This window comes from Salmo trutta, chromosome 36 (genome assembly GCF_901001165.1).
Source record: "Salmo trutta chromosome 36, fSalTru1.1, whole genome shotgun sequence".
NCBI lineage: Eukaryota > Metazoa > Chordata > Actinopteri > Salmoniformes > Salmonidae > Salmo > Salmo trutta.
In genome coordinates this window covers 4,681,702-4,695,722 of record NC_042992.1, presented here as the reverse complement: position 1 = coordinate 4,695,722, position 14,021 = coordinate 4,681,702, and the positions used below count along the sequence as shown (strand labels likewise).

The window sequence follows — 14,021 nt, the reverse complement described above, 5'->3', positions numbered from 1 at the left end:
GCAATATCAGCACTGATGTGAGAGTTAGTGTTTATTATTCATTTAGCACACAAATTAGGGTTAATGGTCAAACTTGACTTTTTTATTCGAAAGCAAAAACCATAGTTCAATTCTAGCTCTCATAAGCTGGGTGGTTTCAGACTAGCACGAGTCAGACAGGCTGCCACACTCAAAAAAAACCTGAGGACTTCAAGGCCATCCGGGTCTAGTCGAGAATCTCAGCCCCCTCCTCCACGGCCAGTAACCACGGCAGTGTGTCAGGGTTTCTGCAAAGAACAGCACAGGTAGGAAGGAGCCTTGTTGCCTCTGTTTATATATGGACATTTAGGATTTGTTTTAATATTCTGTTTTGGCTCTACCTTATTTTTTGATACCAATGTACTTTAAAGCAAGCGGAAATAGTACCAGGTGTGATTTATAGTCGTAGAGTGGTCGTGGTTTGGTTTATTTGACCATCCCAGGTTACGGTCTAACTAGGGATGCAGTGATGATGCGGGCTGAGGTTTGGCAGATCATTGACTTGGCACAAACAACCTGATTAAAACACATCTCTTTCACAAGATCATTTGAGAGAGTGCAAAACATCATTAAATTGATATAAAACAGTAGAGCGATAGGGATAATAAAAAGCTCTCTTTAATATGCCACGTAAAAAAATCTATAAAGATTGAATGTGAGATCAACAAGACAAAAACCTCCTCCCATCTCTATCTCTGGACTTTGTCCTGTTGATTCATCGCATCAAAGTGTGTCATATTTCGTTCTTTCTAGAAATTGCCATGACAACAGACAGGACAGAGGAGTTAGCTAGCTAAAGTGCCATGACAACGGACAGGACAGAGGAGTTAGCTAGCTAAAGTGCCATGACAACAGACAGGACATAGGAGTTAGCTAGCTAAAGTGCCATGATAACGGACAGGACAGAGGAGTTAGCTAGCTAAAGTGCCATGACAACGGACAGGACAGAGGAGTTAGCTAGCTAAAGTGCCATTACAACAGACAGGACATAGGAGTTAGCTAGCTAAAGTGCCATGATAACGGACAGGACAGAGGAGTTAGCTAGCTAAAGTGCCATGACAACAGACAGGACAAAGGAGTTAGCTAGCTAAAGTGCCATGACAAGAGACAGAACAGAGGAGTTAGCTAGCTAAAGTGCCATGACAACGGACAGGACAGAGGAGTTAGCTAGCTAAAGTGCCATGACAACAGACAGGACAGAAGGGTTAGCTAGCTAAAGTGCCATGACAACAGACAGAACAGAGGAGTTAGCTAGCTAAAGTGCCATGACAACAGACAAGACAGAAGGGTTAGCTAGCTAAAGTGCCATGACAACGGACAGGACAGAGGAGTTAGCTAGTTAAAATGCCATGACAACGGACAGGACAGAGGAGTTAGCTAGCTAAAGTGACATGACAACAGACAGGACAGAAGGGTTAGCTAGCTAAAGTGCCATGACAACGGACAGGACAGAGGAGTTAGCTAGTTAAGTGCCATGACAACGGACAGGACATAGGAGTTAGCTAGTTAAGTGCCATGACAACGGACAGGACATAGGAGTTAGCTAGCTAAAGTGCCATTACAACAGACAGGACAGAGGAGTTAGCTAGCTAAAGTGCCATGACAACGGACAGGACAGAAGGGTTAGCTAGCTAAAGTGCCATGACAACGGACAGGACAGAGGAGTTAGCTAGCTAAATTGCCATGACAACAGACAGGACAGAGGAGTTAGCTAGCTAAAGTGCCATGACAACGGACAGGACAGAGGAGTTAGCTAGCTAAAGTGCCATGACAACAGACAGGACAGAGGAGTTAGCTAGCTAAAGTGCCATGACAACGGACAGGACAGAAGGGTTAGCTAGCTAAAGTGCAAACAGATCGGTCTACTAGGCTATGTGTCAGTGATGTGTGACTGAAATAAAGTATATATTTATATAAGTAATATAGCACACTACCAATATGTAATTACAAAGTTATTTATGTTTTGTGCTTTAGTAAAACTAAAAGTATCTTTTCATGCTGTCATACTGTGGTTTCAACGCCTAGGTTTATTCTCCATCCAAATGCTGTATTATCTCTAATGTTTATGGTTTAGGAGTGGTAGGTCCTATGAAAGAAATAAGGAAGTACATTTACTATCACAGATGTAATTTCATTTCCAGTAGAAAACATAATGGCATAGACACTATCTTTACACTGAAAGCTCTATGCTGTTTACATTAGCTCTAATCTTTATGTTCTGTGTGAGAAAACAAATACAAAAAAAATCAATACTTTGACCAACAAATCCATTTTTAGTTGGTCAAAATTGGTAAACCCAATATTCACCGATTCTCAGCTCTTCAATCCTCTTTGTGTCACCCAAAAGACAAAAAAAATACTACTCCTGGAGACATTTAAAAAAGAATCACTGTCCAATTCGAGTGCAAACGATCGTCCGTCCTTCATTATTACAAAATAAAAACAAATAAACACCCTTTTGATTCATGAGTGTAAGGAATGTCAAGGTCAGTTGATGTGAGGCAATTATTTCACCTCAGCGTTGTTTTACAGTGTTGCTCAGATGAGGATAGATCGAAATAGAGTGTCTTTAGGGTCTAGCTCTCTACAACGTAGCCTTCGTTGGCATAAGGATTCAGATCGTTGTGGAGACTGTCATTAGAGTGTCTTCCTGACATGCAGCAGATGAGTCTGTAGATGGCCACCAGGGGGATGGAGATAACTGGCACTGAAGACAGCAGGACACAGATGGCAAACACCCAGTCTGGATACTGCAGAACCTCTGTTTCGGGGAAGTTCACCTGCACAGACAGACATTTAGAATCAGAAAATGTAATTGCCCTGCAACAAATGACATCTCACAGGGAAAATCGCAAATGACACCTTTTCCCTGTAGGCTGTAGTGCACTGCTTATTAGGTGAGTACTATGTAGTCATCTGACTGTGGCTGTCTCTCAACTGAAACCCTAGTCCCGCTTACAAGTATGAAGAATTATCACGCACTACTATTGAGCCTCTTAAATGACATCTACAGCCTAGCTGATCTGAGCAGAATACTTAAAATGCTCCACACTAATACAGCATACATGTTCCTGATAGATATTCCCAAAACTCCCATGTTTACCAGAAATCCCTGTTGGAAGATTCCCTGAATCAGGAGGGAATAAGCAGGGAATCCGGAATCCTTCAACCAGGATTTCTTGAATACTTGGGAAATGTGGAAAAGTTACTGGATTTTTGTACTCCTAGATGTAGCTATCTGCCAGTCATTGGTCTTACATAGTCAGGATTCCATGCTGGGTAGGTGGGGTGTGTCTGGGCCTGGACGACAACGTATGCCACCAACACCACGAACAGCATCAGAGGGCTGATGACCAACCAGCAGACTTTCCAGAAGATGTTGGGTCTATGTCCTGTCATGAACTCCAAGTCATCACTGAACCTACGGAGATAGAAACGTGTAGAGTCAGAAGAGGCTTTAAAAATAACACGTCATTACAGGCTCAGACAGAAGAGAGGAGAAGAGATGGAAGAGGATCAGATGAAAGAGTAGACAGGCATCTGTCTCCCCACATGTCTGTCGTTGGTCTATTAAACCTTTAAATATAGCAGTTGACCTAGTCTTTGGGTTCAGCATTTTCCACAACTTTAGCAAATTTACGATTCCCGACACAATCCACTTGTGACTGATTGGGTTTTAATCCTGGGTCATCTGCAAGTCCTTGAACGCGGGACATCTAAGAATTATTTCCTAAGAACTGCAGATGACCATGGTTCAATAATTGCAGATGTCCCAGGATCAATGGCTTGCAGGTGACCCAGGATCAAGGACTTGCAGGTGTCCTGGGATCAAGGACTTGCAGATGACACTGGATCAAGGACTTGCAGGTGACCCTGGATCAAGGAATTGCAGGTGTCCTGGGATCAAGGACTTGCAGGTGTCCTGGGATCAAGGACTTGCAGGTGACCCTGGATCAAGGAATTGCAGGTGTCCTGGGATCAAGGACTTGCAGGTGACACTGGATCAAGGACTTGCAGGTGTCCTGGGATCAAGGACTTGCAGGTGTCCTGGGATCAAGGACTTGCAGATGATCCATGGTTAATACCCAATCGGTCACAAGTGAATTGTGTCGGGAATCATACATTTGCTCAAGTTGTGGAAAATGCTGAACCCAAAGATCTGGTGAACAACTGCTATATTTAAAGGTTTAACAGACCAACAACAGACATGTTCCTCTGAGAGGTTCCTAGCAATCTGCCCCATTCTAAAGACAAGACACTGCGGCACAGATGTCAATTCAACGTCTATTCCACGTTGGCTCAAAGTCATTCAACCAGTGTGTGTGCCCAGTGGGAAGACGCTCATTACAGTTCAAACCAGGACAACTATAGTAGTATTATGAGGCTCTTACCGTCCTATTCCGTAGATGTATGCCACAGCAATGATCTCAAAGAAGGCGATGATGAGGAGAGGTACAGAACCCACGTAACTGTTAAAGACCTCCAACCAGTAGTTCCCTGAACCCATAGTGAATATCAGAGCCACCAGGAACGATACCAGGCAGATCAATCCTGCAGAGAGAAAGAGCAAATGGGGGGGGGGGAGGGGTCGGAGAAAACCACTATGGTGTTAAGATCATTCCCAAAAGAACAGTTATTCGTCACACATTGGCAAGCCAGGACTGTAGTCTGTCCTACATTATTCAATATCGAAACACTAAAAAATCTGATTATTTCCTTTTTGGCTTTTACCTGTGAAGAGCTCATTGGGCATCCACTTGGGTACCAGTTTGAGGTCATGAAGGGGAGTGAGGACGCCCTCCAGATTACCAAACATGGAGGACAGACCCAGACTGAACAGCATGATGAAGAAGAGCACAGCCCACACCTGGTCAATCAAGACAGGAATCACATCAACAACACAGCCCACACCTGGTCAATCAGACAGGAATCACATCAGATCCTGATGTATTTAACTGGGTTCAACACGGAGTTGTCTCTGTATTTGAACTGTAGTTTTTTTTAAAGAACTAATAAAAAATAAAACAAAGGGTCAGCCCATACCTGAGAGCCAGGCATCGATATCACCGCTTCTGTGAACACGATGAACGCTAACCCAGTACCAGACGCACTCTGGAGGGAGGATGGAGAGAGATGGAAACAAGACAACCAATTAGCTTCTTTTATGCAGCGAGTGTAGGTTGAATATCAAGAAAACTTGACTCAACCCTTGTTTGTCCTGAGGTCGTTTTTTTGTTGTTGCCCTGAGGTAGTTTAACTCCTAAGTATAGTACCTGATCCAAGAAGGTTTGCAGGTCGCATGTCTTCAGGTTGAGATCGGATACTCTAGATGGTTGTGTCCCATTTAAAGAGTCAAACCACTGCTCGTAGTTTTCAACTGTTATGTTCATGTCGCTAATATCAAACTCATTGGTCAGTGCTAAGATGTTACTGTAAGTTACAACAAGAGAAACATATTGGTCATTTGTTTTGGTTGAGTTTGCATCTGCTTTTCCAGAGGATATCAAACACACAAGGTAGAATATAAAGGTTTAACAACTTGACTGCAAACTAGTTTCATGATTTAGCTAATGTTGCCAAATAAATGTCCATTTTATCACACCTACCCATTCAGACAGGTGACATAGTTGGTGTGGGCCTTGAATCCAAGGATGGCAAAGATGGGGATGGAGGCATAGATAGATGTAGCACTGTTTATAACCCCCACTAAAACAGCATCCCTTTCACAGTTATTCCTTACCAAACACACAGACAAGAAACAAAGTGAAGTGAATGCAAATTATTGGTCCATGGTGGAACAACGAGGAAGGCATGTCAAGGGAGGTGAACGGTATGGTAAATTAAAAGCCTTGGGGGACGAATGACATGCTGGACCCATAAAGGTTAATGTTACTAATAATGATTGACCATTGGGCTCACTTCTGGCTGTTGTAACTGGAGAATGAGATGAGTCCACCAAAGGCAACTGACAGAGAGAAGAAGATCTGAGTAGCAGCATCCAGCCATACCTGCGGGTCCTTCAGGATCTCCCACTGATGAGACACACAGACAGAAACACATACTGTAGTTTGGAATATATTTTTTACATTATTACAAATCAGGTGGATTGTCAAGACGTCACTTTCCCTCTGTCTCTCTCAGACAGACAGACAGACAGACAGACAGACAGACAGACAGACAGACAGACAGACAGACAGACAGACAGACAGACAGACAGACAGACAGACAGACAGACAGACAGACAGACAGACAGACAGACTTACATCAGGACTTACATCAGGTGTGAACAGATACATTAGACCTTCAGATGATCCAGGTAGGGTCAGGGCTCTCACCAGAAAGATGGTTAGTACCAGGTAGGGGAACGTTGCTGTTACATACACAGCCTGTAATAAGACAGGTGATGAAAAGGTATATAAATATTTGTAGGAAGACAAGAAATTAAACTACATGTTGTTTTGAGCCGCAACAAAAAATTCTAACAAATATCATAATTCCAAAGTTGACTGACGCAATTAGAATATTTTAAAAGACAGTCTGCACAATGCCCAAAACAAAGGCCAACACATTCTGATTGCCTTTATGAATTATCATTCACAATCGTTTAATAATATTTACTTTTTTTTCCTCTAAAACACTGGCACAGATCCAAGTAGCACTTCCCTCCCCAGTCCAAACTTTACTCCCCCAGAGGTAAAATGCAGCAAACTGTCTGCCTCTCACCTTGCCGATGGTCTCGATCCCCCTGATAAAACAGATGTAAACGATAGACCAGGCGGTAGCTAAGCTGACCACCATCCACCACTGTAGAGAGCCACTGGTCTCCATGTTAGGAGTGATGTTCAGGGTCTGACGGTACCAGAAGTAGTTGACCGGTGTGCTTTCTACACACTCCTCCACGTACCCTGGTTGAAATTATAATTCACTTTGGTCAAATTACATAATGTACACTTGCTGTTCATTCTTCAACTATGGTCCAACCTACAAACATGGTCCCTGACAAATGAACAAATGGCTTGAATAAACTAATAATAACAATAATTCATTGGATTTATATACAGTTGAAGTCGGAAGTTTACATCCACCTTAGCCAAATACATTTAAAATCATTGTTCAACAATTCCTGACATTTAATCCTAGTAAAAATTCCCTGTCTTAGGTCAGTTAGGATCAACACTTTATTTTAAGAATGTGAAATGTCAGAATAATAGTAGAGAGAATGATTTATTTCAGCTTTTATTACTTTCATCACATTCCCAGTGGGTCAGAAGTTTACATACACTCACTTAGTATTTGGTAGCATTGCTTTTAAATTGTTTAACTTGGGTGAAATGTTTCAGGTAGCCTTCCACAAGCTTCCCACAAAAAGTTGGGTGAATTTTGGCCCATTCCTCCTGACAGAGCTTGTGTAACTGAGTCAGGTTTGTAGGCGTCCTTGCTCGCACACACTTTTTGAGTTCTGCCCACAAGTTCTTTAGGATGGCCACTTGTGATGTGCGAGCAAGGACGCCATTTGTGATGGCCACTCCAATACCTTGACTTTGTTGTCCTTAAGCCATTTTGCCACAACTTTGGAAGTATGCTTTGGGTCATTGTCCATTTGGAAGACTCATTTGCGACCAAGCTTTAACTTCCTGACTGATGTCTTGAGATGTTGCTTCAATATATCCAGGTAATTTTCCTTTCTCATGATGCCATCTATTTTGTGAAGTGCACCAGTTCCTCCTGCAGCAAAGCACCCCCACAACATGATGCTGCCACCCCCGTGCTTCACGGTTGGGATGGTGTTCTTCGGCTTACAAGCCTCACCCTTTTTCTTCCAAAGATAACGTTGGTCATTATGGCCAAACAGTTTTATTTTTGTTTCATCAGACCAGAGGACACTTCTCCAAAAAGTATGATCTTTGTCCCCATGTGCAGTTGCAAACCGTAGTCTGGCTTTTTTATGGCGGTTTTGGAGCAGTGGCTTCTTCCTTGCTGAGCGGCCTTTCAGGTAATGTTGATATAGGACTCGTTTTACTGTGGATATAGATACTTTTGTACCTGTTTTCTTCAGCATCTTCACAAGGTCCTTCGCTGTTGTTCTGGGATTGATTTGTACTTTTCGCACCAAAGTACATTAATCTCTAGGAGACAGAACACGAGTCCTTCCTGAGCGGTATGACGGCAGTGTGGTCCCATGGTGTTTATACTTGCATACTATTGTTTGTACAGATGAATGTGGTACCTTCAGGTGTTTGGAAATTGCTCCCAAGGATGAACCAGACTTGTGGAGGTCTACAATTGTTTTTGAGGTCTTGGCCTATTTCTTTTGATTTTCCCATGATGTCAAGAAAAGAGGCACTGAGTTTGAAGGTAGGCCTTGAAATACATCCACAGGTACACCTTCAATTGACTCAAATGATGTCAATTAGCCTATCATAAGCTTCTAAAGCCATGACATAATTTTCTGGAATTTTCCATGCTGTTTAAAGGCACAGTCAACTTAGTGTATGTAAACTTCTGACCCACTGGAATTGTGATACAATGAATTATAAGTGAAATAATCCGTCTTTAAACAAGTGTTGGAAAAATTACTTGTGTCATGAACAAAGTAGATGTCCTAACCGACTTGCCAAAACTATAGTTTGTTAACAAGAAATTTGTGGAGTGGTTGAAAAATGAGTTTTCATGACTCCAACCTAAGTGTATGTAAACTTCCGACTTCAACTGTAGCGCTTTTCTACCAACTGTTGTACTCAAAGCGCTTCATACCTGTGTTGTTGTGGTTGAGGGGACATTGGCTCCAGGGCAGGGGTTCCTGGAAGGAGTTGAAGAGGTACCAGAGGACCCAGGCCACGATAGTGTTGTAGAACAGACTCACACAGAAGGACACCACCATAGAGGCTACACCTGATGGACATGGGATTGTTGATCAGAAACACCAAACAGCAGCCACCCACCTACTCCTGCGAGGAAGAAACAACTGCACAATTGAATGACTCCGATGAAATAATGGATTTAACCAACGTTTCAACAGCTAAGCTGTCTTCATCAGGGTTTCATCACCTACCTACTCCTCCCAGGTAGGGTGATATGGAGTTCCAGACTCCGATGCTGCCCATGCGGAGCCTCTGTCCTATAGCCAGCTCCAAGTAGAGCAGAGGCAGACCCTGAAACACCAGGGCTATCAGGTAGGGGATCAGAAACGCACCTGGAGAGAGGGGACAGGGGTCAAACACCAGGGCTATCAGGTAGAGGATCAGAAACGCACCTGGAGATAGGGGACAGGGGTCAAACACCAGGGCTATAAGGTAGGGGATCAGAAACGCACCTGGAGAGAGGAGAAATTGGACACGGGACAAACAAAGGTTAATGTGGAATCAGGTCAGAGTAGAATGATTTTGCCCCTAGGTTTTTTAAAGTGTCCATATAGTAAACTACTTTTGACCGTTTCCCATAGGGAATAGGGTGCCATTTGGAAAGGAGCCTTTGATCTGTGATTGTCACGCCCTGACCAGGTGAACTCTTCTATTTTGGTCAGGGTGTGGCATTTCTATAGTTTATTTTCTATGTTTTTGGTATAGCCTTGTTTTGGGGCATATTTCTATGTTGGGTTCTGTCGATTCCCAATCAGAGACAGCTGTCGCTAGTTGCCTCTGATTGGGGAATCATATTTAAGTTCCTTTTCCCCCCACGATGTTTGTGGGTTGTTGTCTCTTTGTTTGAGCAAGTAACGTATCGGTATTTTCTCTTGAATTTTGTGTACATGTTTAATTTCATGGTGTTGAATAAACATGTGTTCGCTCCCAGCTGCGTTTTGGTCCGCTTCCTCGTCCCCAGGCGACGAACGTTACAGTGATCATGGTAACACTCTCCGAAATATATGCTTGGTTTGTAAATGTTCAACTAACTGTCAACAACATTTCAACTAATTAGCCATGCCTAACCTTAACCTTAATCCTAACCCTAAACTTAACCCTAATTTTGGAATTCATGGGAATTCAGGGAGAGTATCCTTGTGCCTGCTACGACAATAAGGTCACCCGCAATAAGGTCACCCGCAATAAGGTCACCCATAATAAGGTCACCCGCAATAAGGTCACCCATAATAAGGTCACCCGCAATAAGGTCACCCGCAATAAGGTCACCCATAATAAGGTCACCCGCAATAAGGTCACCCGCAATAAGGTCACCCATAATAAGGTCACCCGCAATAAGGTCACCCGCAATAAGGTCACCCGCAATAAGGTCACCCATAATAAGGTCACCGGCTGCCACAAGTTTAAACAGAGCTTTAGTTTCTACTTCCTGGGATTGGACGTTCACTATTTCAGACCACCAGTGCCACCAGGGATTTTTTTTTAAATTCTGGAGCCCTGATTTACAGACCGGACCCAGATCCAATACAATTTAAGATATGCAGTTCAATAGGTCAAAGGTAGAAGTACTTTAGGGCAGTGGTTTCCAAACTTTTTTGGACTGTGGCACAACTAAAATGGGATAAAAAAAATTATGCGGCACACCTAAAATGTACCTATTATTTATTTAGTGGTAATGACCTCCATCTCATCTGATCCGTGCTGCAAATAATATTTCTTGGTGATAAACATTCTTTGTAGATTAAATAGGGTTTATTTGCACTATTTTCATAGTCGTTTACTTATGATGATAATTTGTGTGTGCCACTTTAAGAGTGTCCTGCGAATCCATTCTAGAAATAATTGTACTTTGCTCCACTAAAATATGTCTTTATTTTTTTTTCACTGTTTTGGGCTAGAGACAAGCGTTTTTCTGCATAGTAAACGTGCAACCACGGACACCAAACCATGTTCCATTTGTTTCTATGGCAGAAGCTGTGGTACTGTTAAGTCTAACCTAGTGACTCACTGGTGCTAATGATTGTGGTTCTCACAGGCGAGATAAAACGATACAAATGGAACAGCCTGAGCGCACCAGACGTGGATTCTGATGTCATCAGTGCTGTCAGGGAAAAGTACTGTACAAAGTGTCTGCAAAGTGTCATAGTTACTATTAGTGCCCACTGCGGTGTACACTTCACAGAACCACACCAAAAATGTAAAATGGACATACACTAAAAGTGTATGGAGTTAAAATGTTACATAATGACGTTAAAATCAAGTCAACACAAACAAAAAAATGGTTAAATATGAAATAAAAGTTAACATGCTTAATGGAGTTAAAATGTAAAATTGTTAATTTGGAGTTAAAATGTTCATGTTAAATAAGGATATTGTTAAATGGAGTGTCAATTTAATCTAAAATATTAGTGTTAAAAATTGGAATTTAGTTAAAATGTTAAAATGATAGAATTTCACCAAAACATATAACCACTCAGGTCTCCAGAGGACATGTTTAACATGAACAAAGTTGTAGGGGAAAAACTAAAGAAAATACGTGTAAAAGCATCTATACCCCCTCCGTAAATCTGGCAGAGGTAGGGGAAGCGCCACACGTTCCCCAGCCCCACAGCGAAGCCAATGCAGGTCAGCAGGTACTCTGCCTTGTTGTTCCACTTGGGTCTCTCCTCTCCCACCTTGTTGTCCTCCATACCCTCCTCTGGCATGCTCAGCTCTCAGCAGTAGTTTAGCTCAGTAGTAGATCAACCTCTGGTTTTCAGTTTAGTCCAGTGTGTTTTAGCTCGAGGTTCTAGCACTCTGAACCAATGCTTATTCTATAGAGGGAACACAGTTATTCAGTTGTCCGCTTGAATTCACTGGTTGTGTGTTTGTATCTTCACTCCAGTGTTTGATCTGAAATCCTCTGAGGTTTGATGCCGCTTCAGTGTGGCTCTTTTATGTGGTGATCTGAATCGCTTCTCTGTCTCATTGCAGGTTGCTGTGGAGGTCCTTGAATGATATCCTATCCTGCACTATCCAGTGCTATGATCTTCTCCTTCATTTACCTCAGTGGATTGACTTATATGTCTGTCTGATGCTTCCCTCAGATGAAAGAGCCAGTATGAGGGATGTCACTTTTATATATTTGGGGGAGGGAGCAAAGCCGGCTAGGCACCAGGAAGAGAGTGTGAGAGTGATTCGGCATCATCATTTAATGTTCTTTGTTTGCTTAGAATCAGATTGTAGAAAGCTCCTGTCTAATGGATAACCTGATGATGATGATGCCACGCCGCAGGTCAATCCCTCAGGGTAACTAACCACCGTCCCAACCTCTCTACCAGTCAATAAAAAAACGTAATTGTCAGAGATGGGGTCATGGGTGCACAGGCTGTAAACAATTTAGAAACCATTGTATCAGCTCTCGTTGGTGGTAGAAGTAGACCAAGGCGCAGCGTGGTAAGTGTTCATGATTTGTTTATTCAAGAAATACTAAAACAAAATAACTACAGCAACAAAACGAAAGCGAACAGTTCTGTCAGGCACAGACACTAAACAGAAAACAAGATCCCAACAAAAATCCTAAAAGGAAAATGACAACTTGTATATGATCCCCAATCAGAGACAACAATAGACAGCTGCCTCTGATTGGGAACCACACTCGGGCCAAACACAAAGAAATAGAAAACATAGACTTTCCCACCCGAGTCACACCCTGACCTAACCAAACATAGAGAATAATAAGGATCTCTACAGCCAGGGCGTGGCAACCATATTATGTTTTTATATGGAATGTTGGAATCAGTTTCAAATGGGAACACAGACAGAACCGGGCAAAGTTCAGAGGTTGTGGAAAAACACAAAAGATTGTGAAGAGAGATACGAGGCCGAGATTGTATCACTTTTGGGGTTCATTGCCCCTTAGACCCCAATATTTATGGAAGCAATAGGTGAACGCCATTTAGTTTGCAAAATGATGGTTCAAGTTTAGACTTTCTCAGATTCTATTGATAATACATTGATAGTGGAGCTTTTCATTTTATAGACAATAAAATCAAAATGCTTTGGATAGTTCTTTAGAAGAAATACAGTATGTATGCCAGTATTTTATACAAAGTTGTTTATGTATGTTGTGTGCGTTAATAAAAGTGCTTTTCCTGTTAATGGGGTTTTACCTTACCTCATACCTCTTTGAGAATGTTAATGATTTAGGAGTGAGAGTGGTATTTCCTTAGTTAAGTAATGTTAATCATTTAGAACTGGTAGTTAGCAGACAATATTCTCTCATGTATTTTCTGTGTAATAAAAGACACAAAATAACACACTATAAAAATATATGGTAATGACTCAGGCCATTGTTATTGTACAGAGAGTTGGTCAAAACAACATCCACTGGTCCTCAGCTCTTATTAAACAGATTGGTCAAAACAACATCCACTGGTCCTCAGCTCTTATTAAACAGATTGGTCAAAACAACATCCACTGGTCCTCAGCTCTTATTAAACAGATTGGTCAAAACAACATCCACTGGTCCTCAGCTCTTATTAAAGAGATTGGTCAAAACAACGTTCATTGGTCCTCAGCTCTTATTGGTGGAGTGCTGCAGACATGGTTGTCGTTCTGGAAGGTTCTCCCACCTCCACAGAGGAACTCTGGAGCTCTGTCAGAGTGACCATCGGGTTCTTGGTCACCTCCCTGACCAAGGCCCTTCTCCCCCGATTGCTCAGTTTGGCCGGGCGGCCAGCTCTAGGAAGAGTCTTGGTGGTCCAAACATCTTCCATTTAAGAATGATGGAGGCCACTGTGTTCTTGGGGACCTTCAATGCTACAGAAATGTTTTGGTACCCTTCCCCAGATCTGTGCCTCGACACAATCCTGTCTCGTAGCTCTACGGACAATTCCTTCGACCTCATGGCTTGGTTTTTGCTCTGACATGCACTGTCAACTGTGGGATCTTATATAGACAACTGTGTTCCTTTCCAAATCATATCCAATCAATTGAATTTACCACAGGTGAACTCCAATCAATTTGTATAAACATCTCAAGGATGATCAATGGACAAAGGATGCTCACCTGAGCTCAATTTCCAGTCTCATAGCAAAGGGTCGGAATACTTACAGTACCAGCCAAAGGTTTGGACACACAATCATTCAAGTTTTTTTTTTT

General features: G+C 42.3%; 1 protein-coding gene across 2 annotated transcripts; it reads right to left on the bottom strand.

The window, feature by feature from the left end:
- Window positions 1-60: 60 nt before the first annotated feature.
- slc6a18 (solute carrier family 6 member 18) lies at window positions 61-11,981 on the bottom strand. 2 transcript variants are annotated; one of them, XM_029736220.1, is made up of 13 exons: window positions 11,434-11,981; window positions 9,071-9,211; window positions 8,773-8,910; window positions 6,742-6,923; window positions 6,282-6,404; window positions 5,938-6,050; window positions 5,625-5,753; window positions 5,292-5,448; window positions 5,062-5,130; window positions 4,750-4,885; window positions 4,410-4,569; window positions 3,277-3,439; window positions 61-2,798 (listed from the first exon to the last, which is right to left on the bottom strand). In XM_029736220.1, the coding sequence occupies exons 1-13, from the start codon at window positions 11,582-11,584 to the stop codon at window positions 2,595-2,597; spliced, it is 1,866 nt and encodes a 621-aa protein (XP_029592080.1). In that variant the 5' UTR covers window positions 11,585-11,981; the 3' UTR covers window positions 61-2,594. The 2 variants fall into 2 exon arrangements, with proteins under 2 accessions (XP_029592080.1, XP_029592081.1); XM_029736221.1 differs by having other exon boundaries at window positions 343-2,798; window positions 6,294-6,404.
- Window positions 11,982-14,021: the final 2,040 nt, after the last annotated feature.